The following is a 25,673-nucleotide window of genomic DNA, read 5'->3' as shown; positions in this document are numbered from 1 at the left end:
TTAATTTTAAAAAGCAGTCAAAAATTAAAAACTAAAAATTCTCATTTAATGTCAACCTCAGACACAAAGCAAATAGGAGTCACTCAAATAATACACTGAATTATAGAGAAGCAAACAACACAATTACTGGTTATCAGCCAAAGCAAATATTCTCGTCCTCCTCCTCTTAGTGGCAAAATCAGAGGTAAATGCACTAAGCTAAACAGAACACAGAATGCCAAGAAAGAGAGCCTTTCAACGTATAAAATGCAGCCAGTACATAGGTTAAAAAAATTAAGTTGATGTATATATCACACACACATATATACACACAAACACAACACACACACACAAGCACGCATGCACGCCCCATTAGTTAGCTTTTACAGAACTACAGTTTGGGACACCAAATGTATCGACCAGGAACTTTCCATCCAAACTCACAAAGAAATATCAAATTTCCCAAGTTTGATGTCACATTCCTTATTTACAATGGAACAAATTAAAAACAAAAAAACTACTTCGATTTATTAGTACCTATTATGGGCCAGGCACTGAACCAGACGTTTTACATAAATTAAATGATTTACTCTCCCATACCTGGACTACGAGGGAAGGACACTGAAAGTTCTTGGTAGCAGCTAATTACTTAGAGAAAGTTTATATACTAGAAAAATACTTATACATTAATTCTTTACAATTATAAAAGTTTCTATTGCACTTATCTAATGAAATTCAGAGATCAATTTTGGACATTTCTAACCCATAAAGCTTCTAAAGAACCCATAATGCTTCTAAAGCAGTCACAACAGGAAAAGTTCAGTTTGTTGTATGATACATTTATAAATATCTGTGGTAAATAAAAAGGCCATATAGTTGAAAGATTTTTTAAAATCTGCAAAATATAGTTTATACCATAAAATAAGCTGAAGTACCACCTCGAAAATTTAAGATAACTATCAGTAACAAAGAGAAAATACAGGCTAATCACAGGGCTTTCCACACAGTAGATGCTCTGGAAATGTCTATGTATTTAAAAATTCAACAAAAAGCTGAATCCTTACTAAATTTCTTAATAGTTAAAACAGTCTCCAAGTAGCAGCAAGAGTACTTCAAATATACATTTAACACACACAGAAATATAGCCACATAAAATGAACAAACACTTATACTATATTCATCTAAACCCAGTTTTGTTTCATTTTTTCATGTATATTTGCATGTTGTGGCCAAAATTTCAGAAGAACACTAAAATGAGCAGAGATTTTAGGCAAAGAGCTGAATACTTAGTAAGTTTCTTAATAGTTGAAATAATTTCCAATATCAGTAAGGAATACTTGAAATACACATTTGTACACACAGATATATATATATTATGAAGTATAATAAACACCTTTTACTATATTCACCTAAGCATGGTTTTTTTCTCTTCCCTGCTTGTCTGTATGCTGTGGCCAAATTTCAGAAAAATACGAAAATGATCAAAAAAATATTTGGTTGTACTTATTTAAAAGAACCACTAACAATGGGAATATTTAGGTTTTTTAAACCTCAGACACAAAACCAGATGCCAAAGATCACCTATAAAATCCAGGGGTCCACTGTCAGTACAGAGAGTACATTGCTAAATAATTCATTATCCCAAACTGACCAAAACAAGTAAATGCTACTATCACATAAAACACAACATAACAATTCTAGCTTTTAAAAAACTAATTACTAGCACTTTTCCATTCTTATTTTTTGCTTAAAAAATGGTTACAATTCTCAAAATCTAGAGCCAACATACCATCTACAAAAAACACTGGAGAAGGCCATCTTCCCAAATTTATATTATCTGGTTATCCAGCAGAGGTTAAGGCGGTAAGAAGTGCTTTTCTCTAGCTCAAAATTTCATAAATTTCCATGATGAGAGCAAGAATAATGGATCAAAAATATGATCTTTTGCTACAAATTTGCATTAGTAGGGTCTCTGAAGGAGGCAAATACTATTTACATAATAAATGCAAATTTAAATCACTCATTTATTTTGTCAAATTTAGATTCATACATACACACACACACATACAAAGAGAAAATTATAAGAATTCATTCAGCCAAAATGCATCTTAACCAAAAACAAATTTCTTACCCAGATTTTGCTTTTTCTTCTTCAGCTTCTACCTTTATGCTGAGGGATTCATCTACCCCAGTTGTCTCATCATCTTTATCTTCCAGATTTTCATTTTCTTCTGTTTTTTTCACATTAACCTCTTTTTCCTGATCAGACTGTGTAGGTATAGATTCTGATAAATTCTTTTTACTTCCCTAGAAAAAGATCAGAGGAACTATACCAACAAAAGTAAAAATTGTCAACCTAATTCCATTATCTAATTGTTAGCAAAAGGAGGTACCAATGAATACTAATATTGAGAAAGTTATTTTAAGAAACTCCTAAAACACTACGCAAAAATAGCTTACAGCTATTTTAAACACAAAAATAGCACTTAATAAAGAAAGTGCCTGAACAATAAGTATAAAATTATATAATAAATTAACTATGTAGTCTTTACAGAGGATGTAGAAAATGCACCAAAGAAGGCAAAGGACTATCAACAGTATCCTATTTACCAGAGAGGGCTGAATATTTTCCTTTCTTTCAATACCCTCTTCAGTAGGCTTTTCTTCTTTTGGTATTACATTCTCCTCCTCTTCAATCTTTATTTCTTTGATTTCTGGCTCATTTTCTTCCTTAACTTTTATTTCTTTTACATTTTCACACTCCTTACAAGGCTTGTTAACAACTTTCTCTGGCAATGCCATCTGAAATTCAATATTGGCCGACCTACAGTACTCCTCAAAACCATATAAGTATCTGGAAATATGAAAAGAAGTTACATTTGGGAAAACATTTTGAAATGTTATTGTAGAGTTGTAGTTCTTAAAATATGTGTTCATTTCTCCTGTTTAAGTGCTCAGATATTGAGCTATGTTAATATTCAAATTTATTATAGTTTAGTTCTTCCCAATTTTTTTACTCAAACAGAAACATTTTTCAAAGAAAAATAAATTCATTAAAAAAAGATGCTAAAAGTGAAAAGACAGTCATCCTCTTAAATGTAGTAATTGTAACAACAGTAGCTATTAGAAGAATTAGTAATAGCATCTATTTGTTGAGCAATTCTTATATGCCAGGCACTGGACCTCAGAGTGCATGTAAAATTTAACTCATCAGAGTAATCCTATGAGGAGAATAGTATCATCTCATTTAAAAAGAAGAAATTGAGGCTTGAGAGAACAAATAAATGGTCCAAGGCCACAAAAAAGCAAATAACCGGCAGAACCAGGACTCGAACCTGGGTTTATTTGACTTTAAAACTTTGGCATTTTAACTTCTACACATACTTTACAAATTTACGTGGCCAGAAAAACTTTCTTCACAGACACTCTCACAGATCTAGTATTCATGGAATACACTCTATAAGACGCTGTTATAGAGTGATTACTCTAGTAAAACTTTCTTGATTTCTTCTTAGAAGAAATTACTAGCCTCAGTTATATGGTAAATTCCATACTGCTTTCTAGGTAAAATATTGAATATAGCTATATCAAGTACACCTACTTACTTTTTATAAGCACATTTAACATTGTATCCTGCCGCTGAATTTAAGACAGGGATTCCAAGATCTTGGTAGACTTGTTTCCAAACAGCTCCACTTTCAATCTAACAAAGTGAAATGAAAACTCCCAAATTAAAAGGGGGGAATGTGATAAAAGTTTGATAAATACTATATATATATGTGTATGTGTGTGTGTGTGTGTGTATACACACAAATATTCCTATATTTGTTGGTTCCAGTCTCAAGGAATGAAAAATATCAATCTTGATAAATTTTAAATCAAATATCTGGTTTACAACAATGTTTTAAAGTAAGTTTTGGTATTCTAACAAATCTCAGAGAATTACAAATGTTGAAATACTAGGCTATCTGACTTTTTTTTTTTTGGCCACGCGGCACGGCATGCAGGACCCCACTTCTCCAACCAGGGATCAAACCTGCGCCCCCTGCAATGGAAGCACGGAGTCTTAACCACTGGACTGCCAAGCAGTCCCCATTTGACTTTTAAAGAAACCCTGCTATATATAATAAATAAGAAAACATCCACATTGCTAAATCAAAATCTTAATGAAAAGACAGAGATAAAAAGTTTTAATGATGTATGATTTCCCATAAAATATGTAAGCTAATAAATCAAAGCAATTTTATGAATCTTAGTAATGCAGAACACTTTTTTTTCCTCCAGAGTAGTCTTAACTGGATGGGCACCATACATCATGGCAACCTTAAGATAATTTCTTCAGTTCAACAAAGATCTTCTGCATATATATGCAAATAATGTTTTCTACATATATAAGGCACAGTGGCAGAGATTAAGGATATAAAGAATATTAAGACAGATCCCTCCTCTCAATGACCTTACAGTCTAATGGAGATGAGACAGAGAAAGAATTTCCACTAATATGGCTGTGTTATAACTCAGGTAGTTTATGGAAGTTTGACAAATTTAACAGTAAATCAGAAAGCTCATTTTTAAAAATCTTTAATTAAATTTAAATTTGGACTCAGGAAGCTAGCTGTTTCTAACTTGTACTCTCCATTTTCTTTTCCTTTTATTCTTAGGTTTTTATTAATAGACAATTTTAGATAATTTTTAGATGAGAAAACATGTATGAAAAACATGTTTCACTTTTGATCATAATACTTACATTATCAAATCCTCCAAGTTTGTGTACAAGTCTGAATAACTTAAAGAGATTCAAATTTCGATATCCAAGTACAGGTCGCTTGTTAATGGGTGTGCCTATTAAAGGAAACACGAAATATATTAGAAACATGCTACATTTTTAACTTAAACTCTGAAAAGATTCAAACATTACCACCAAATATACATAGTGCAAAGTGTGTATAATACATGAGAAAAAAAATCCCTTGTTAATAAAAAACATGATACCTACTACTTAACCCCATTTCATTAAAAAACTTTTTTCCTGTATCAGAGTTTTGAAACCTTATTTATATGATTTCATTCAACTTTCATTCCCCTGATGAGCAAAAGAATAAATACTAAGTGAAGCAAAATAAAATACCAACAAAAATTTTTAAAAATCAGGGTAACAAGGTTTGGTAGAACTGAAAAAAGTGTTGAGATAATTGATGGGCAACTGCATCACAATGAGAGTTATCTTTATGATACTTCCTTTGTATTTTACTAATTTTCTACTATTCTAAAGAATAGGGGCTTCCCTGGTGGCGCAGTGGTTGAGAGTCCGCCTGCCGATGCAGGGGACACGGGTTCGTGCCCCGGTCCGGGAAGATCCCACATGCCGCGGAGCGTCTGGGCCCGTGAGCCATGGCCGCTGAGCCTGTGCGTCCGGAGCCTGCGCTCCACAACGGGAGAGGCCACAACAGTGAGAGGCCCGCGTACCACAAAAAAAAAAAAAAAAAAAAAAAAAAAAAGAATAATTCTAGGGGCTTCCCTGGTGGCACAGTGGTTGAGAGTCCACCTGCCGATGCAGGGGACGAGGGTTCGTGCCCCGGTCCTGGAAGATCCCACATGCCGTGGAGCAGCTGGGCCCGTGAGCCATGGCCGCTGAGCCTGCGCGTCCGGAGCCTGTGCTCCGCAACGGGAGAGGCCACAGCAGTGAGAGGCCCGTCCTTGTACCACAAAAAAAAAAAAAAAAAAAAAAAGAAGAATTCTAGAATAAAGCTATAGTGTTGTTTATTCTAACATGTGAAAATGTAGGAGAAGGACACTAAAACTATCAAACTGTTAGGATGTAGAGAAAACAACAGGATAGAGATACACAACCTACTGCCCTTTCCAAAAAAAATACGACTGGCATAATCACATTTTTCACTCTTTTCTAGTATTAGATTTTATTCATTTTCTTTACTTTTTTATTTACCTTACACAAAAAAGCTTAAGAAATAGCCTGCCTTCTTAGGACAAGCCTCCATTCATACACATAAACAATATAGGAATCAAGGACATTTTATATTGAAGAATAAAAAGATACCCACATTGTAGTAGCCACTATGATTTATGAGAGCAAAAAGAAGACCAAGCCAGCTTCTACTCATCAACAGTACAAAACTGGATTAAAAAAAATTAATTCACAGAGCACAGTAGCACTTTTAAGTATTATTCATTCATTCTGTCCTTCTCCTCAAGCTAGAAAGCTTTCTGCCTCTCACCACTCCTTTTCTAGCATCTTCCCAGGAAAGGAGAAACTATACTCAGAACAGCAGATAAGCAAGAGAGTAACAGGGCCATAGTTATTGGTGGACTAGGTCATCACTGCAAATTAAAAGTTATTGTTAGGTACCCATTCCTCTTTCCCCCAATGCTCGTATTTCTTAAACCACAAAAGCAGATTCGGGGCGTGGCGCAGTGGTTAAGAGCCCGCTTGCCGATGCAGGGGACACGAGTTCATGTCCCGGTCCGGGAAGATCCCACATGCCGCGGAGCGGCTGGGCCCGTGAGCCGTGGCCGCTAAGCCTGCGCGTCCGGAGCCTGTGCTCAGCAATGGGAGAGGCCACAACAGTGAGAGGCCCGCATAACGGAAAAAAAAAAGCAGATTCGATAAGTTAAGCCCAGGCTCACCTTGAGACTTGGTCACCTTTCTCTATGGATGGTTTAATTCTGTTCTTAGTTCTATATGGCTGGGTTATAAGAAGACTTATAAGGCCCATCTTAGAATGTGTGTTCCCTCTCTCTCTCTCTCTCTCACACTCACATACACAAACATACACACATGCTGGGAATAACAAACAGTGATTTTAGAGAAGAGGCTTTTCTACAGGCATGTATGTAGGCTCAAATAAAATGGTACTCTGATTCCCATTCTGCTACTGTTTCCTACTGTAAGAGTTCTTTGGAGGGGTGTCCCATAAATGGGTAGGGGGACAGACAGAACAGAATACAGTAATTTATGGGTCCACGGCCATAATATACATCAAAATACTGAAAAATTCCACATTCCACTTCCTATGTGACAGATACCATACTAGGATGCTGGTGATTAGAAATCAAAAAGACAGCCATGATTATCAGTGACATGCAGCTTAATAAACAGAATTCTTATTTTAAGATATTAATTATCTGATACCTATATTAATGATGAATAAAAGAAAAAACACTCACCTCTATCTTCCATAAATTTGTACAACTGTTGAAGAAAGTTCTCCCTTTCCTCTGGAAATGGTTCTATTTCTTCCTAATTTTAGTCACAGAAGAATAGAATATTATTTTTCTCAGTTAAGCATTTTACTAACACAAGTAGATTTCCTACCAACAGCAAAGACTAACACTAGAATATTTCAAAGGTTTTTTTACCAAATTAACATTATTTCTTAACACTAAGCTATTCAAAACCTTTAAGCCTAGACATTTTATGCTTTACAGAGAAATATGTCCTAAAAGGTTATCTCAATAGTGACAATTCCAAATGTAAATGCTCATATGAGAAATGAGACCAGCAAAATGATTCATGAACTTTTTACCAGATCAGAGATCTAGTTCTTCATAGGACTAGGTCTTAGGCTCAAGAAGACCTACTCTCACTTATATTAAATTGGGTCAGGGTTTACCATCAAAACTAACTCTATTATTGCTCCTCAAGGAACTGAACAAGTATGGGCCCCATTAACTGCGACTACAATTATCCTTCATTATATACGGCCCCACTGTATAGTGCTTCGAGCTTATAAAATCAGTAAAGTGGGGAACAAACTTGATCTACAATACCTGAAGATTCAGACTTAGGGAAATCTTCAAGTAATAAAATAGCTCCCCGATTTATCAATTACAAGGGAGGGACTAGCTTCTCGCTGCTGTGGCCAGGGGCTGTGGCAGTAGGGAGCTGGTCCTGAAGCAACCTGCAAGGAGCAGGGTAGTAGGTGAGATGGAGGAACTCATCAATTCAGTGACTATCAAGCCATTCAACCATCATTTAATGCGCACCGGTAAGTGCAGGCACTCTGCAAGGTGCTGAGTCAAATAAAAGAGAAAAAAGCAATGACACCTGACATTACAGAACATGATCAGCAGTAACTGCAGAGGAAGTGATTCAAAATATACACCTAGGTTTTACAGTTACTCTGGCTGAAACAAATGTATTCCTAACAGTAAAAGTCAGGAGCATACTTTTCAACTGGTAGTCTAAATAAATCATTTTAATTTTAAAAATCATGAGCCTAAAGCCACTGTTTGAGTGAGATTTGCCTCTGTATTTTATAAGCTAGCAGAAAAAAGGAAGGAAGTTAAAACAACAAAAACTCATGTTGATAAACTATTCTTGCTAACTGGGAAGAGAAGAATCAATGACAATTATTAGTTTGCTCAAGATAAATCTGTACTTCTCAACTTAAACATGGTCCACATACACTGGATTGTGGTAAGGTAGTCAGATGTAACTCTAAGGAAATCCATTTTCTATATATTATCTTAAATGCCCCCAAGATACAATATCTGACTTACATAAACTGTCAAATGTATTCCTGTTGCAATAAAATTTAAATGAAGTTTGTATTTAACTTAAATAAAAAAGTTTAAACTGGAAACCAGATCTGCTTTTACAAAAAGATTTGTAAAACATAAATCTAAGCGATAGAAGTTTTGGTAACTAATACTTATTGATCATCTGTTACATGTCATACACTATGACAGACAGAGTACAAGTAAGACAGAGTCCCTACCATTGAGGAGCTTACAGATTAGTAGGAGAGACAACAAATCAAAAATAAATATATGTACATATGTATGTACACGTATATATGTAGGCAAAAATTTCTACACGGAATAGTAGTAGTTTAGATTAGCTAATCGAGTGATTAACTTTTCCTAGGGTGAGGAAGGTGATAGTTCTCAGAAGGTTTCCCTTTACAGAGGGGACATGTCAGTAGGATTTAAAAAACCAAACAGGACTGTATCAGGCTGATGGTGGGGGGTTGGCACTGTAGGCAGAGGTATTGGTTTGTGCAGAGGTGAGTAGAAACAAGGTATGTGATTTGATGTTGCTGCAACAGAATGTTCATAAGTAGAAGGGTAGGGAGTTAGTTCCCTGGCGGTCCAGTGGTTAGGACTCAGCACATTCACTTCTGTGGCCTGGGTTCAATCCCTGGTCAGGGAACTAAGATCCCGCAAGTTGCACCACGCAGCAACCCCTCACTCCCTCCCCAACCCCGAAAAAGTAGGAGGGTATACCAAGAGAAGTAATATAAAAAAAAGGCAGGGGTGGGACTACAAAGGGAGTTTCTAAGAGTGAAGCTTGATTTTCAGAGTGATAAGAAGCAACTGCAGAGGTTTTAAGCAAGGAACTGATGGCTCCGAGCATTTTAAATAGAAGGCAGTGGGGAAGGAGACTGAAGCCTGCGAAACTTTTAGACTACACACTGTCATAGATCACTATATTATAAAACATAAACTCTAAAACAATCCTATTTCATTACTAGTTGCTTACTACAGTTAAAGAGCAGAATTTTATAACTTACCTAAAATATTACATTTTAACTTATCTTTGTTTCCTAAAAACATTAAATACAATTCACTTCATGGCCACGTATTGCAGCTTCACTGTCTGCACCATTCCCCCAATAACTTTGATAAAGTTGTCCAACAAACCATTAAAGAGCACAGTGGTGCAATGTCACCAGTAGTATTATGAGCATCTTTTCCTGGTACTTGTCATTGCTAGACCTAAAGTAACAGCTACAATAAAATCTAAATTTAGCTCCTTGATCCATATAAATTGACAGATGTCTTACTTATGATCTAATTAGAACTATCTACCCAGTTGTATTAGATAAAGTCATTTAAGATTCTCTGAATCAAAGAGATATTAACCTTTGCTTTTTTTGCTATTTAGTCCCTTAAAACTAGATGGAAGACACATTTTATACTTTACTAGGTATTTTAATAAAATATGCAGATGTAAACATACTATGAGGTGACAGCTGTCTACATCATGGTAAAAAGCATATGAAAGTAGAGTTTTCCTATATTAGGTAGGGATTTCCTTAACCATCTGATAAACAAAAAGCACAGCAAGATTAAGAAACATTTTTTTCCCTTTTTATTTTTTTAATTGAAGTATAGATGACATACAATACTATATTAATTTCAGGTGTACAACACTGATTTGACACATACATTATGGACTAAAGATTAAGAAATATTTTTGAGGTTACTGAGATAACTATACTTAATATTTTTAATTTCACAAGACCATATTTCTGTTTTAAGGTAAGCAAGCAAACTACTTGATTATGATATCACAAGTACAACTGTATTATGAAATACTTCTAATGCTAAAAATATTTAAGTGATTAATGACTTTAGCCAAATCCCAACTCACAAAGGAAACGTGTCCTTCATTTGAAAAGGCATTAACTATGTTTACTCACCTCCTCTTCACTGCTGTTATCCTCCTTTGCTTTTTCATCATCTTCCTCTTCCTCTTCTTCCTCTGCTTCACTGCTAGAACTATCTTCTTTCAATTCAGTCTTCCAGTTAGCAGGAATAGTTCTACTTTTGTGAAATTCAAGTGCCTGATCAAAGGCTGGAAAAAGACCATAAACTATATCAACTGGAGAAATTAAGACAACTGATTTGTCTAAAAATACTAACAGGATAAAGAAATAAAAAACTACTGTGCTGCCACCACTGACATTTATGAAGTGTTTGCTATGAGCTAGGCACTGTGCTAACTGCTTTTCCATGCAGCAACTCATTTAATCTTAACACTCTTAGGCATTAGGCACCCATTTTATAGATGGCAAAACTGTAACCATTTGAAGGTGACTTAGGTTCAAACAAAGACAAGAGAAAAGGGGCAGTTTTCTTCTTTTAAATGAAAATTAACAGTGTCTGGTAAAAAACACTTTAAGATAGGTAAATCTTTAATCATTTTATCAAAAAAAAGATTATTAAACAGTATTATATACCAGGCACAGAGTCACTGTAATAACACACAATACCTGAAAATATACTATAAATATGTCCTCTACATTTTTTGTTAAGCCTGAATTAAAATTATATTAACAATCAGCTTAAACTAAAATTAGCTAGACAGTTATTCTCACTTAATAATACAGGAAAATAAATTCTAAACCATAAATTCTTGATGATTTTTAACCAGTCTAACACAGCATACTATTTGATTCAGTGAACACGGGCAAAGAAAAAATAAACAGCTATTTACAATGCTAAAAATCAAGTAAGCGATGCAATTATCACGTATTCCTTAATAAAATATAACTATGGTTATAAGAAATGCCAAATCAAAGTTACTTTGATTCCTGTTTCTACCATCCTCAGGAACTAATATTTTATTTACTAGGCAAAAGCCAGACTACAGTAACAGCTGATAATATTGTTCTTTCCCATGTTTAGATTATTGTCCCAACTATAAGCTAAAAAGAAGAAAAAGAATACCTATGATAACAAAAGGCACGTGGGTTTACAAAAGTATAAGTCACTTAGAACCAAATATAACTTTAAAGACTTAAAAACAATTTTAAGACCAAAAGAATATTTAATCTTCAGAAATACTTTTTACTTTTTTTTTTTTTTTTTTGGCCATGCCATGCAACTTGCAGGATCTTAGTTCCCCAACCAGGGATTGAACCCGGACCCCAGCAGTGAAAGCTTCAGAGTCCTAACCACTAGACCGCCAGGGAATTCCCCATCAGTTTTTATTTTATTTATTTTGTTGTTCTTGTTGTTTTTTGCGGTACGCGGGCCTCTCACTGCTGTGGCCTCTCCCGTTGCGGAGCACAGGCTCCGGACGCGCAGGCTCAGTGGCCATGGCTCACGGGGCCAGCCGCTCCACGGCATGTGGGATCTTCCCGGACCGGGGCACGAACCCGTGTCCCCTGCATCGGCAGGCGGACTCTCAACCACTGTGCCACCAGGGAAGCCCCATCAGTTTTTAAATTAACTATAATTTGTTCCAAGATTATCCTTACCTTGTTTTAATACAGCATCAGGCTTTGGTGCAGCATCACTAGTAATTTCATGGACATCCTTTCTTGGTACTGAAGAACTATATTATTTTTTTAATTTTAAAGGAAAAAACCCACAAAAATACAACAGAGGTTAATTAAGAGTCTAATTACCTACCACAGAAAGATACTGAAAACATGGGAATACTGACATTTACAATGAAAATGATTGCATACAGGGTTGCAAGTCCCAAATAAAATGCTAAGTAGGATGTTAAAATATGTAATCATCTACAGAAGGACCCCACCTTAAGAGATGTTTTATAAACAACAATGTATTCTCAAATATCAGAGGACTTAGCTAAATGCAATACTAAAAATACTGAAACACTGAAAATAATAAATTAAAATGTCTGGATAGCAGAATGCATCAATCCAATAAAAAATAAGTTAAATGGCAAGAATTGGCCATCATCTTAGGATAAGCACAAGAAATTACTAAATTTAAGACTGGAAGAACATGTACTATTTTATAATGTAAAATGTTCTTTTAACAGTTTTTTCTTAACTGAATTCTAGGTTCACAAGCAAACTTCTAATATACAATTTAAGGTTTTTCATGGAACTTAGCAACCATAAGGAGGCGCTGGATGCAAGCAACTGGGAGAGGTTTATTCTATCATATACATCACATATATTTCCTATTTTACACTAATAAATCATCATTCATCTTTTCTGCACTTGGTTTGTCTCGACCAACCCACAAAAGCCTAAAAACTATTCCAAATACATTTTTCAGCCTGCTTTTTTAAACTTTTTATTTAAAAATTTCAAATATATACAAAAGTAGACAGAACAGTATAATGAACTCCCCCATATCCATTACCCAACTACAATAATCATTAACTCAGAGTCACTGTTTCATTTATACCCCTACCTACCTTCTCCCACCCCAACTGGATTATTTTGAAGCAAATCCCAGACATTATTATATAATTTAATTTGTAATATTTCATTACAGAGCTTTAAAAGAAAATTCTTTTTAAAATATAACCATATCATTATCACACACTTAAAAATTCACAGTAATTTCTTAATATCATCAAACCAGTATTCAATTTCAGTGTTCAAATTTCTCCGATTATCTCCATTTTGTGAAAGTGAGTTTCATATAGACTGTTTTTATTATTTATTTATTTATTTATTTATTTATTATTTTGTGTGTGTGTGGTACACGGGCCTCTCACCGTTGTGGCCTCTCCCATTGCGGAGCACAGGCTCCAGACGCGCGCGGGCTCAGCGGTCATGGCTCACGGGCCCAGCCGCTCCGCGGCATGTGGGATCTTCCCGGACCAGGGCATGAACCTGTGTCCCCTGCATCGGCAGGCAGATTCTCAACCACTGTGCCACCAGGGAAGCCCATATAGACTGTTTTTAAAAATCACATTTCAGAACTTGAAAACCCAAACACCAATCTTAAAGCATGATGATCCTTTTAAAGTATAGTCACCCAATAAGGCAAAATATAAAATACATGGATTTTCTAGTCACACAATTCTTCAAGAAAGAAAAAAACACATAGTTTTTCAGTTCCAGAAAAGTTCTACATGAAAGGTCACTTTCTTAATACTTAACATACATTTATAGTAACTCATTTTAAACCTCAGCCTACTGCAGAAGTCGAATGTTACAAAACAGGGTAACACTAACCCATTTAGACATATTAAAAATGATAGAAAATCCTAATTAGACATTCAAAAACAATAAATATATCAATATCAATCAAGTATTAGATGTGGTGGATATATCGAATTTTCCTCAATAAATCATCAGCTATTACACAGGCAAATACTGACAAATTAGATAGCACTTAGAGTCTAGTTTAGAAAAGACCAAATGAACAAGAAAAGACATATCATAAGACTACTATGCTTAATGATAATATGAAAAATGATCATACTCTGAAACATTGTGTATGATGAGAAGGAAAAGCATAAGGTCAATGGAAATAACTAATGTATAATTTACCATCCCAATCTGGAAAAACAGCATATTTTTCATATCAAGTGAATTATACTTACAATTTGCCATCTTTGAAAGATCGAACAAGAATATTGTCTTTTTTCACAGCAATTTCATCACTACAATCAGGACAAACGACCTTTTAAAAAAAGTGTGAAACTATTATAACTAAAAGCACATTTATAGATAGTTATATAAGTATCAATTATTTAAATCCTTTTCAAAATAGTTTCAGTTTAAAATTTAAAAACTAGTTTGAGGGTAAACAGCTACACACACATGTGGGAACACACCCAAGTAATTTTAAGTTTATATCCTCCCAGCTCTCTGGATTATCCACATTGTTTTCTGACACAGGCACGGTGTTGAGAGCAGAACTGTGGCTATGACTAGATTGAAGCTGTGGACCAAGTCTAGGCAGAAATAGAAAGCTGGAATGAGAGTAGCTCAGGGGTGGAAAAAAGAGGGAGAGCTAGTCCTAACAAAGGGTCTGCAGCAGGGCTAAGAGAACAGGAGGGACCAAAATTGGATCAGATATCAGAACCTTAATCAGAGCAGTCTCTATCTTAAAAAAGACAGAGATGACGTTCTACTGATTATTTACATTTAAATATACACTTTAACACATGCTAAAATTTCTCCATAACACTATCCACTCTATAATGTAAGCATTTTAAACTGGGTACCTTCCCAGAGTCTGTATAAGATTTATTATGAACAAAATAAAAGATTTATTTTATTTGAAGTCATCTCAACTATTATTTAAAGTTAAGGATAAAGCATGCCTTCCCAAAGGTAGTACTAATGTAAGACACCTATACATTTTTATTATTTTAATCCCAAGATAGCCCACTATATATACCAAGAACAATAGTATAGTTACAGTTTTTAATGAAAAATGGGATAAGTAAGTATGACAGATTTAAGGACTGTCTCATTAGCTCTGAAAAATGACACAATAGTACGTAAAGGCATGTATTCTCACCACAGGTTTGAGAGGAGTGAGAAACAGCTAAGTTCTAGTTTAGTCTTTAAAACATTAACAATTTCCATAATTGTAACTGCACTGCATTAAGCACTGCTTAAATGTTGATGGCTTTATGAAATAATTCACTCATGAAAGTCTTTTACATGCGTTAGCATCTATGAAAACTTTCCTATCATTTCAAAAAAATCCGGAAGTACTTAATATCTGTTCATTCATTCATCCAGTCACTACAAATACTAACTATTTCATCAAGGTACCATACTAGACCACAGAGGCCTAGTCAGTCACCATTCCTCCCCACAATGAGCTTGTATTCTAGCTGGAAAGACAAGCACTAAACAAGTGCGTGCACATTTATTTAACTGCTATTGTGATAAGTCTTTATCTAGGTGGTCAGGGACCACTTTCCTGAGGACACAACATTTAAGCTCAGCTTTGAAAGCTGAGCAGGAACTGGCTTGACAGAGGATGTATGTGTGTACACGTGTGTACCACAGGGCTGCACTGCAAGCAGAGGAAACAGATTACGCGAAGGGCCTGACACAGCAAGCAGTGGAGCCCACTGCAGGAAGCAAAAGGTCAATGTAGCTAACTTTCTGCCTGGGCTGAATAAGTGAGGTAAGCAGAGTTCAGATTTGTCAATCTTGTAGGCCATGTTAATCCTGAGGATAAAATCTAAACTCTTCAAGGGAAGGATCCAAAGCAAGCTAATGTCATAATAGAATTGGCTTTTAAAAAATTACTTTGACTGTCATAAAGAAAATGGACCAGAGAAGGACAAGAGTCGGAAGAGATGAAGCTACTGCAAATCTTCCAGGTGAGAGATGGTGACCTGGGTGTAAAGTGGTGCTGATGGCAAGTTAAAGAAGCAAGAAATATTAGAGATAATTAGGGAAGTGGCGAGATGACAGAGAAAAGGATGCTGACACTTCTGCCTCATTCACAGGGAGAGGAAACAATGGAGAAGGGTCATGTTTGGGAATAAGGGAGGAGAGAATAAATTTAGCTTTAGGCTTATTAAATTTTGAGATGGCTAAAGGGCAGCCAAGTGGAGATCATGATAGATAGATGCCCAGGTCCAGAGCTCAGAGTAGAGGTCTGAACTCTAATCTATAAACTTGGGAGTAAACAGTCTAAATATCAGGGCTCTAAAACTGTGAGCCAAAATCACACATTCTTTTCTTTCTCATGAGCTTAGGATTTTGAAAACCACACACATGACAGCTTTGGCCAGTGCTGACCATGGTGTGTAAGTGGGTTCACTCTCCATTCTGTTACAGGAACTACAATCCACATTTTATCCCATTCACCCATGCATGTGATTTTCTTTGGTCCCTAAGACATTTCAGTTTATTATCTCTGCAACCAATGCTATAAAAGGGGATGAGATCATCCTAAAGAGAATATAATGTGATATATTTTGAACTTTGAACAACAACATTTAAAGCTTGGTTAGAGGAGAAACAGTGAAGGAAACTGAAAAAGAGGACTGCGAGAGTCAGGGAAGCTAAAATTTCCTCCACTTAATATGGGGGTAAATACCACTTATGTTTCAGCCTCAATTAGGATTAAACGAGACCATGTGCTTACATGAACAAGCTAGCACAGTGCCTGGCCAGGGTAAGTGCTCAAAACATGGTGGCTATTAATAGTTCCTAGAAGTATGCAATTGTTCTCTAACATGATGTTACCAAGCAGTTGTTAAAATTTACTCAATTTATAAACACTAATTTTAAAAATAGAAATGCAAATACTGTTTATGTGATTATGTCAAGATTGTTTGATTCAAAACACAACTTCACACTCTAGTTGACAAAAATTATTTATCACTTTCCAAAAGATCTCAAATTTGTGGGGAGGATAATATGTATCACTAATGCTAAGATTTTTTAAATAATGATAAAATTGTTGACTAAGCAGATTACTAACCTTTCAGTATTGTATATCTTTAAATATTTTTCTCATCATCAAGGAAACTATTTCGAAATTATGATGAGAGAATCTTAATACTGAAAATACTAAAGTGCAAATTTTAATGTTCCTTTTGTTTTAGAAAAAGACACACAAAGCTCTTTTAAAACATGTTTTCAAAAGAAATTCTTTCAAAGAATCTTAGTGCTTTAGGAAAAAAGAAATGATCACATACACTGACACTTAAGTTTTTAGCTTTGCCATTAACCCAAACCTTGAGAAGTTACTTAACCCTTCTAACACTCAGTTTCCTTACCTCTAAATGAGGATAAATAATACATACCTCATAATCAGCATAAAGACCTTAGCACACTCCTTACACATAACAGGTATCCAATGAATGTGTAATGGATAGATGGATATATGCAGAGGTACAAAGGTATCATAAAGTATTTATATTTATTAAAATAATTGCCCTCATCAGTTTTAATTATAACTGTAAGAGTTGACAATTATTAGGAACTTATTTTGTGCAAAACACTAAACACTCGGGATAAAGAATACAAAATGCTTACCAAAAAGGATGAAAAACAGATATCATTTGTAGACAACAGTAGAAAACAAGATTCTGTTCTTCTTTTGCAGCCTTTTGCATGGTAGATTTAGAAGTTTTAAAAGTTTGCAGGAGGAATTTTTCACCCAAAACTGAGCAGTGTAACATACCTAGCCTCTAAAATTATCATGATTTTCATCCTTTCTCGGATGACTTCAGGAGTTCTTTGTACTTAGAAATAACTTTCAAAGTAATTTTGTGTGAATTGAATGATGCTAAAACCCTTTCCCCATTTTGTACCTATGAAAAAACACTAGTAAGAAAATCAACTGATTTCTTCATGAACTTACATTGTTGAAAATTAAACTCTTTCATACCGAAGTTACTCACCAATGCGGGAAACCATAGTGCTTTCTTTTTATCCAAACTAATGTAATCTACACATACAACTTTTCCTAGCAGCTCATCAATCTGTTTCCTATCATCCTCATCTTCATCACTGGAGGATGAAGAAGACTCTTCCTCTGGTCTAGGGAAAGAAAAAAAAATGAAATATTTCTATTTATCTTCACAAAGAATACGCACACCAAGCTTATGAATACAGGTATTCTAGAAATCTTACCCCGTTTCTTACAACCTACAGAACGGCCAATTTAAATTTTTAAATAATTTTCTAAATTTCTAAAGAATAATAATAATTTTTAAAAGGTTATCATTAGAGGAAATCAATCCATTTTCCTAAAAATCTGCTGGATTTATTTAGTGCTATTTTAAAAGATTAAGGGAAAGATCAGAACAGAATAACACCGGTCCCCAAATTATCAAAAAGCTAAAGGCTCCATATGAAGCATCCCAGTACTGCACTAAAATATATTAGATCCTCCTCTCAGATTAAAGGAACTCTGGAGATGGTAGTTTTACACTCCCAGTACAAAGCTAATTTTATTTATTTATTTTGGCCACACCACACGGCTTACCGGATCTTCAGTTGCCCGACCAGGGAACTGAACCCGGGCCACCACAGTAAGAGCACAGAGTCCTAACCATTGGACCGCCAGGGAATTCCTCTAAAGCTAATTTTAAAAAGGGGAAGGCAGATCTTTATTAATGGGGGTCAGGCTGGGGAGAGGAAACACTCTGGTAAGAGATCACCATTGCTGTCTTTAATATCAAATATACACACACTACGTATTCATAAGATGCACAATATGGTTCTTTTGTATTATGTTAAAAATTCCTTTCAGTTACATTGTATATTGGACTAGTAAGTTAGAAAAAAGAAAAAGGAACTATCCAAAACCATCCATTTGATGTTAGAGGAAAGTATAGTAAAAAGGAAAATAAAAACAAAAAAAAAATTCTGAATCTGATTCCGAGAAAGCCCACAATTAGTGGTAAAGAAAACAGATTCTAATAACTGTGCTCAAAATGCTCACAATAACTGTAGTGACCTAAATGGGAAGGAAATCCAAAAAAGTGGGGACATGTGTATACGTATAGCTGATTCACTTTGCTGTACAGTAGAAACACAACATTGTAAAGCAACTATACTCCAATAAAAATTAAATGGGCTTTATGAATCAAAAAAAAATGCCCAGAATAAGTAATGATACTAAGAATGCTGAATAAATAGACTGCAAGAGTATGAGAACTATAATAAAATAAAAATGGCATTTTTATAAAATAAAACAGGATGACAATATAAATGTCATCCTTTTATATTTATATATTCCAATGTATTCCAATATATATTTATATATTCCAACGTAAATATAAAGGAAGCAAAACCTATTATAATACTATTAAACATTTTAGAGTGATAGGGAGAATATCACTATCTGATTTCAGTGATCACTCAATTAACCTAAAATTGTCCCATGATAAAAAAACAAAGCAGGGCTTCCTGGTGGTACAGTGGTTAAAAATCCACCTTCCAGGCAGGGGACATGGGTTCGAGCCCTGGTCCGGGAAGATCCCACATGCTGCAGAGCAACTAAGCCCGTGCACCACAACTACTGAGCCCACGTGCCACAACTACTGAAGACCGCATGCCTAGAGCCCGTGCTCTGCAACAAGAGAAGCCACAACAATGAGAAGCCCGCGCACTGCAACGAAGAGTAGCCCCCGCTCACTGCAACCAGAGAATAGCCTGCGCGCAGCAACCAAGACCCAACGCAGCCAAAAACAATAAATAAAATAAATTTTTTTTAAAAAAATGCAAATCTTCAAAATTTGCTACTGAGTGGAACTACTGTACTTCAAATGGCACTTAAAGCAGTTTAACCCTTACTTAGAAAGCAGGTAATAGGTAGCAGGAAAAACCAACACACCTTCATATTAGCAGAGCATAAAACCTTACAAATTGGCACAAAGCTTGGAATAATAATGACAGACTTCACAAGTCTGACTTCTACTTGATTAGAAGAACTTCTCAAAGACAACACAACCAAACTTAAAACCATAATTATTGCTTTTTTCAAAGTAGTCACAGAAGACTCATTCAGCTGGGGTTTTATGGACACCCATTATGCCATTATCATTAGCAAGACAGAAAGTCACAAATAACATTAATCAAATCTGTAAAACACAGAGAAAACTGGGCTTTACTTGGCTAACAATGTCATCTGCAACAGTAATGAAAATTCTGATTTCTTTCATAAGACTTAACAAATGTGAAGACTTCAGACACGAGAAAGTCATATATATAAAAATGTAGGGCTTCCCTGGTGGCGCAGTGGTTGAGAATCCGCCTGCCGATGCAGGGGACACGGGTTCGTGCCCCGGTCCGGGAAGTTCCCACATGCCGCGGAGCGGCTGGGCCCGTGAGCCATGGCCGCTGAGCCTGGGCGTCCGGAGCCTGTGCTCCGCAATGGGAGAGGCCACAACAGTGAGAGGCCCGCAAAAAAAAAAAAAAAAAAAAAAAAAAAAAAAAAGTAAACTGACTGGCTACATAAAACATCCATCCACCTCTCATCATGTTCAGACTCCACTCCCAAAGCATTCCCCACTCGTGGACTAGATTTCCTCCTCCCTCTCACCTACTCAAGCCTTTATTCCAGCAATGCTCGCTTCTCTCTCCTGTATCAATTTTTCTGCCTCTACTAGATTGAGTCCTACCAGTATAGTGTTATTTCTAAGAAAATGCTGTTACTTCTCCCACTTAAAAAAACAGAAGATCCCCTGACCTCACTTTCTCCACCAACTACTCCTCCCCTTGGCAGAGAAACAGCCTAGAATGCTTTATCCCCAGAAATTTGGAAGCTTTTTCACCTCTTCTAAGTGTCTGTTCAAATGTCACCTCAATTACATTACTCTGATCACCTTATTCAAATTTATAACCTGCCCATCCCAATCCCCCCGCCCAACCTTACTCTTATTATTTCCACAGCACTTACAAACCTATCATACTACATAATTTACTTAATTCTTCTGTTTTTTTCTGTATTGTCCATCTCCCCGCATACGGGAGTATGTAAGCTCTATAGGCAGAGGGGATTTTTTTTGGCTACACCACAGGGAATGTGGGATCTTAGTTCCCCAACCAGATATCAAACCCATGCCCCCTGCAGTGGAAGCGCAGAGTCTTAACTCCTAGACCACCAGGGAAGTGCCCCGGAGATTTTATAAATACATGTTTTGTTCACTGATATATCCCAAGTACCTGAACAGTGCCTGGCACAGTGCAGATGCTCAATAAATATTTGTTGACTAAGTAAATGAACTGAATAGGTTTATTTCTTTTTACTGTGCTACTTCTGATTTCTATTTCTCCTGAAATCACAAAATGTATACAATCAGTATAATGTATACAACCAGTATTAACCATACCGTTAGACCTAAGGCTCCTTTTAACTTTACCTTTTAGTGGAGTTTAGCTAGGAAATTGTTTACATAAGACTAGTACTTAATAAACTGATATACTAAAATAAATGAGCATGAGAAATATGTTAAGGGGGCAAAGACAGAACAAGCAGAGAGTCTGCTTGGTGTTTATTCCCCTCTGACACTGTTGCTTCTCTGGTACCAGGTGTGTGTTTATAGAGCCACAACAAAATAATGTACTGTCTCTGAAATAACGTCTGATGATGCCACTGGAAACAAAGCTAATTACATGAGAATGTTTACTAAACAAACTAAAAGCTAGACACTTAAAGCTGATCCACATCACTATTAACTGTAAATTAATTGTAAATCAAGCGAGAAGAACTCTAGACAAGACACTTGCCAAAGAATATCAAATGATGAGGTACAAATATAAAATTGAGCCAGAAACTGCAGAGGCTCAATCTCTGAAATGCAATTCGGACTTTAATGATCCTTATTCTTTCAAACAACTAACCCAGTTTCAAATTTTGTACAGTAAATTAAAAACCTGTATTAGTACCAGGAAGACTGAAAACGTGTAGCTTCTTAGAGATTAAAACATATAGAACATAAGAACATGTACAGACTTAATAAAAGGGTTTTAATTTTTTCCCAATTTTTATCAAGAAGGAAACTAGAGGGCTTCCCTGGTGGTGCAGTGGTTGAGAATCCGCCTGCCAATGCAGGGGACACAGGTTCGCGCCCCGGTCCGGGAAGATCCCACATGCCACGGAGCGGCTGGGCCCGTGAGCCATGGCCGCTGAACCTGTGCGTCCGGAGCCTATGCTCCGCAACGGGAAAGGCCACAACAGTGAGAGGCCCGCGTACCACCAAAAAAAAAAAAAAAAAAAAAAAAAAGAAGGAAACTAGGATCAAATTCTCATATCAGAATAAAGCAGTGAATAATAAAAAGAACTTCTGGACTTAGATAGTGGTGCTGGTTGTAAAAATGTTGTGAATATACTAAAAAACACTGAACAGTGAATATACTTTAAAAGGGTGAATTTTACATGTGCATTATACCTCAATAAAAAAAAAAATTTTTAAGATCTGCAGACCTGTATACCAGGTACAAATCACTAGTTTATTGGGTAAATCTTAGCACTGTCACTGGGTAGAACCTGTACCCACAAATAATCTCTAACAAATATCATTATAAGCCTTATTATGCTTTATCCTTTTCCTGAAGGATAACAGCACGTAGACTGCTTTCCTACAATAGCAGCTGCATATATACTTTTGCCAGGTTATTGGAAAAAACTTTTGAGGGAGAGGGGCACAAATACTTCTATAATTTCAGAATTCTATTCTTTAGGTAGAATCAAAGAAAACCTCTGGGCTTCCCTGGTGGCGCAGTGGTTGAGAGTCCTCCTGCCGATGCAGGGGACACGGGGTCGTGCCCCGGTCCGGGAAGATCCCACATGCCGCAGAGCGGCTGGGCCCATGAGCCATGGCCGCTGAGGCTGTGCTTCCGGAGCCTATGCTCCGCAAAAAGAAAACCTCTGCATACAATGTAAATTATAAGGGCAAAATTCACTCAAGTTATACATAATCAAAAGAATCAATAACTTGCTTTTAAAAATTAAGCTAGAGGATGATAATCTTTAAAAAAATAAAATATCTGCTATATTAGGATTAAAAGCAGAATATAAATAAAATAATTAAAGGAAGGTATCAAAAATAATTCTGGAATAGCTGGAGGCAGATTAACTGGTATGTGGATTAACAGTTCTTAAAAGAAAGCAAAGGTAGTACTATATCATTGCAACAATGGAGTCCGGGGAATCCTGGGAAGAGATAACCTTATTTATCTTTGTACAAATTTTAAATGGCAATCAGAGAACCATAATGAAGACCTTTTTGAGTTGAGTAATGGAAGAGGAAATGAAGGTCAGATAAATGACCTTAAGATCCAGGTTCCAGACTTTGTTGCAGAAAATCACTCTGAAGAAAGGGGAGAAAGAACTTTGAGGAAGCGTAATTTAAGGAGATGGGCACTTTAAACTGTGGTACTTGCCTGTGGCACTTAACACACCAAGGCTTAAAGCACTAAGCATGAACATCATGATGTCTCTTGGCAGTAAGAAAGACCACAGTAGTGAGGCGGAAGGAACAGTAAGCAAAGTTTAAGACTGCAGATGGGCTGCGCTTCATTTCCAACACTAGTAATTCTCAACCTTTTTCCTGCCTTCATATTTGGCACATGTACAACACGATCCCAACAGTAAATCTTTCATTACACACAGATTCTCAACAGGAAAATCACTAACTCAGAATGTTTACTAGAGTCTTTTAGAAAGCAAATATAAACTTGCTCAGTGACAACTGCATGCTTTCTTCTCATATACAAGAAAGGGAGACCTCAGCTAAGAAACAAAGCAGACATTTTAATAGGCTATAATTTTCGGTCATTTTTTGGGGGAGCCACACTGCACGGCTTGTGGGATCTTAGTTTCCCGACGAGGAACTGAACCTGGGCCCTCGGCATTGAAAGCATGGAGTCCTAACCACTGGACCACCAGGGAATTCCCGTTTGGTCCTTTTTGTAGACCATTCTATGTGATATTCCATAAATTATCTTATTTAAAAGAATTTTTTACACTTCTGGATGACATTTGTAGAAAGGTAAAATATGTCTAAATATTAGATGAAATTTTTTTCAAAATTAAAAGAATTCTTGATTCAAAAACTGTTTTCCCTATAATGTGTATATAATATAAAATACAGGAATACTGTTTTTAAATTCATAAAATATAGCCAAAAACAGTCCTTCCTGTCGGACATAAGCACTAGTAAGCAGAATTTTTACATACTCACATATAAACACATTTTTACATGTAAATGAAATGTTACATACTAGCACTTCATTAAAGTTTTTTCATTCAATACACGATGATGATATCCAGTACTTACATAGTGATTACTACTTAAACCCTTTAAAGGACAGAATTCATTTCACCTTGGCAACAACTCTGAGAGACAGGGAATACTATTCTTTTTCTTTTTCTTTCTTTTTTTCTTTTTTTTTTTTTTTTGTGGTATGCGGGCCTCTCACTGTTGTGGCCTCTCCTGTTGCGGAGCACAGGCTCCGGGCGCGCAGGCTCAGCAGCCATGGCTCACGGGCCCAGCCACTCCACGGCATGCGGGATCTTCCCGGACCGGGGCACGAACCCGTATCCCCTGTATCGGCAGGCGGACTCTCAACCACAGGGAATACTATTATCTCAATTTTACAAATGAGAAATTCGAGGCACGAAAAGACTAAGCATCCTGCCCAAGGTCACACAGCAAAGAAGTGGCAGAGGTGGGACAGGAGTCAAACCCATGCCATCTTGCTCCACTGTTCACACTCTTTTATTTCGGGGGGCAGGGAGTCGTGCGGTGTTCTGGAACTTAGTTCCCCGACCAGGGATCGAACTTGGACCCCCTATAGCAGAAGCACAGAGTCTTAACCACTGGACCACCAGGGAAGTCCCTACTGTTCACACTCTTAACTCAGCCACACTTCCACTCTCAAGAGCTAGAGAAGTGGAAAATCTTTGCCAATGAAACAATTTTACATTTTAAACACACCCACACCCCATTGTTCTGACATCATCAATCATAATTAATTAAGTTGATTAGGGGCTTCCCTGGTGGCGCAGTGGTTAAGAATCCGCCTGCCAAGGCAGGGGACATTGGTTCAAGCCCTGGTCCGGGAAGATCCCACATACCACGGAGCAACTAAGCCTGTGCACCACAACTACTGAGCCTGCACTCTAGAGCCCGTGAGCCACAACTACTGAGCCTGCCTGCCACAACTACTGAAGCCCACACACCTACAGCCCGTGCTCCACAACAAGAAAAGCCACCTCAATGAGAAGCCCGCGCACTGCAACGAAGAGTAGACCCCGCTCGCCGCAACTAAAGAAAGCCCACACGCCGCGACAAAGACCCAATGCAGCCAAAAATAGTAAATAAATAAATAAATAAATTTATATATAAAAAAAGAGTTGACTATAAAGCTACGGGAAGACCCCAATGATCAATGGTAGATAAAATTTTAATTCACAATTGAAGTTATTAATTTTCAAAGAGATGTCAAAAGATTTACCCTATAAGTGCTTCAGTGAATATTTTATGGCAATATAACAGCCCTCTGAAAAAAACTGAAAACAATATTAGATCACAATAACATCTAATAATCACAAGAGGACTCTTTCATACTAATAATGCCATTACACATTTTTCATCTATTTTCCTTTCTGACTAGAAGACTCATATTTTCAAAGTTATACGAAGAAGAGTAAGTAATAGTTACACTCTCAGTATCCTAAAAATAATCAAGAGACCAGCAAGCTACACTGCAAGTGAGAGACATTTTTCACCTATT

General features: G+C 36.4%; 1 protein-coding gene across 6 annotated transcripts in view; it reads right to left on the bottom strand.

The window, feature by feature from the left end:
* ARID4B (AT-rich interaction domain 4B) overlaps nucleotides 1-25,673 on the bottom strand; it is a 130,128-nt gene that overhangs the window by 37,846 nt on the left and 66,609 nt on the right. For all 6 annotated transcript variants that reach the window (XM_059054609.2, XM_067025689.1, XM_067025690.1 and 3 more), the window contains exons 8-16: nucleotides 17,828-17,966; nucleotides 14,045-14,124; nucleotides 11,988-12,064; nucleotides 10,425-10,579; nucleotides 7,165-7,237; nucleotides 4,727-4,821; nucleotides 3,585-3,682; nucleotides 2,590-2,833; nucleotides 2,111-2,286 (exon numbers count right to left, since the gene is read on the bottom strand). In XM_059054609.2, the coding sequence (XP_058910592.1) occupies nucleotides 2,111-2,286; nucleotides 2,590-2,833; nucleotides 3,585-3,682; nucleotides 4,727-4,821; nucleotides 7,165-7,237; nucleotides 10,425-10,579; nucleotides 11,988-12,064; nucleotides 14,045-14,124; nucleotides 17,828-17,966 (1,137 nt within the window). The remainder of the gene's footprint in view (nucleotides 1-2,110; nucleotides 2,287-2,589; nucleotides 2,834-3,584; nucleotides 3,683-4,726; nucleotides 4,822-7,164; nucleotides 7,238-10,424; nucleotides 10,580-11,987; nucleotides 12,065-14,044; nucleotides 14,125-17,827; nucleotides 17,967-25,673) is intronic.

The sequence above is a fragment of the Kogia breviceps genome, chromosome 2, assembly GCF_026419965.1.
Source record: "Kogia breviceps isolate mKogBre1 chromosome 2, mKogBre1 haplotype 1, whole genome shotgun sequence".
NCBI classification, from domain to species: Eukaryota; Metazoa; Chordata; class Mammalia; order Artiodactyla; family Physeteridae; genus Kogia; species Kogia breviceps.
Note: the sequence above shows the minus strand (reverse complement) of the source record. Positions and strands in the feature narration are given on the sequence as shown.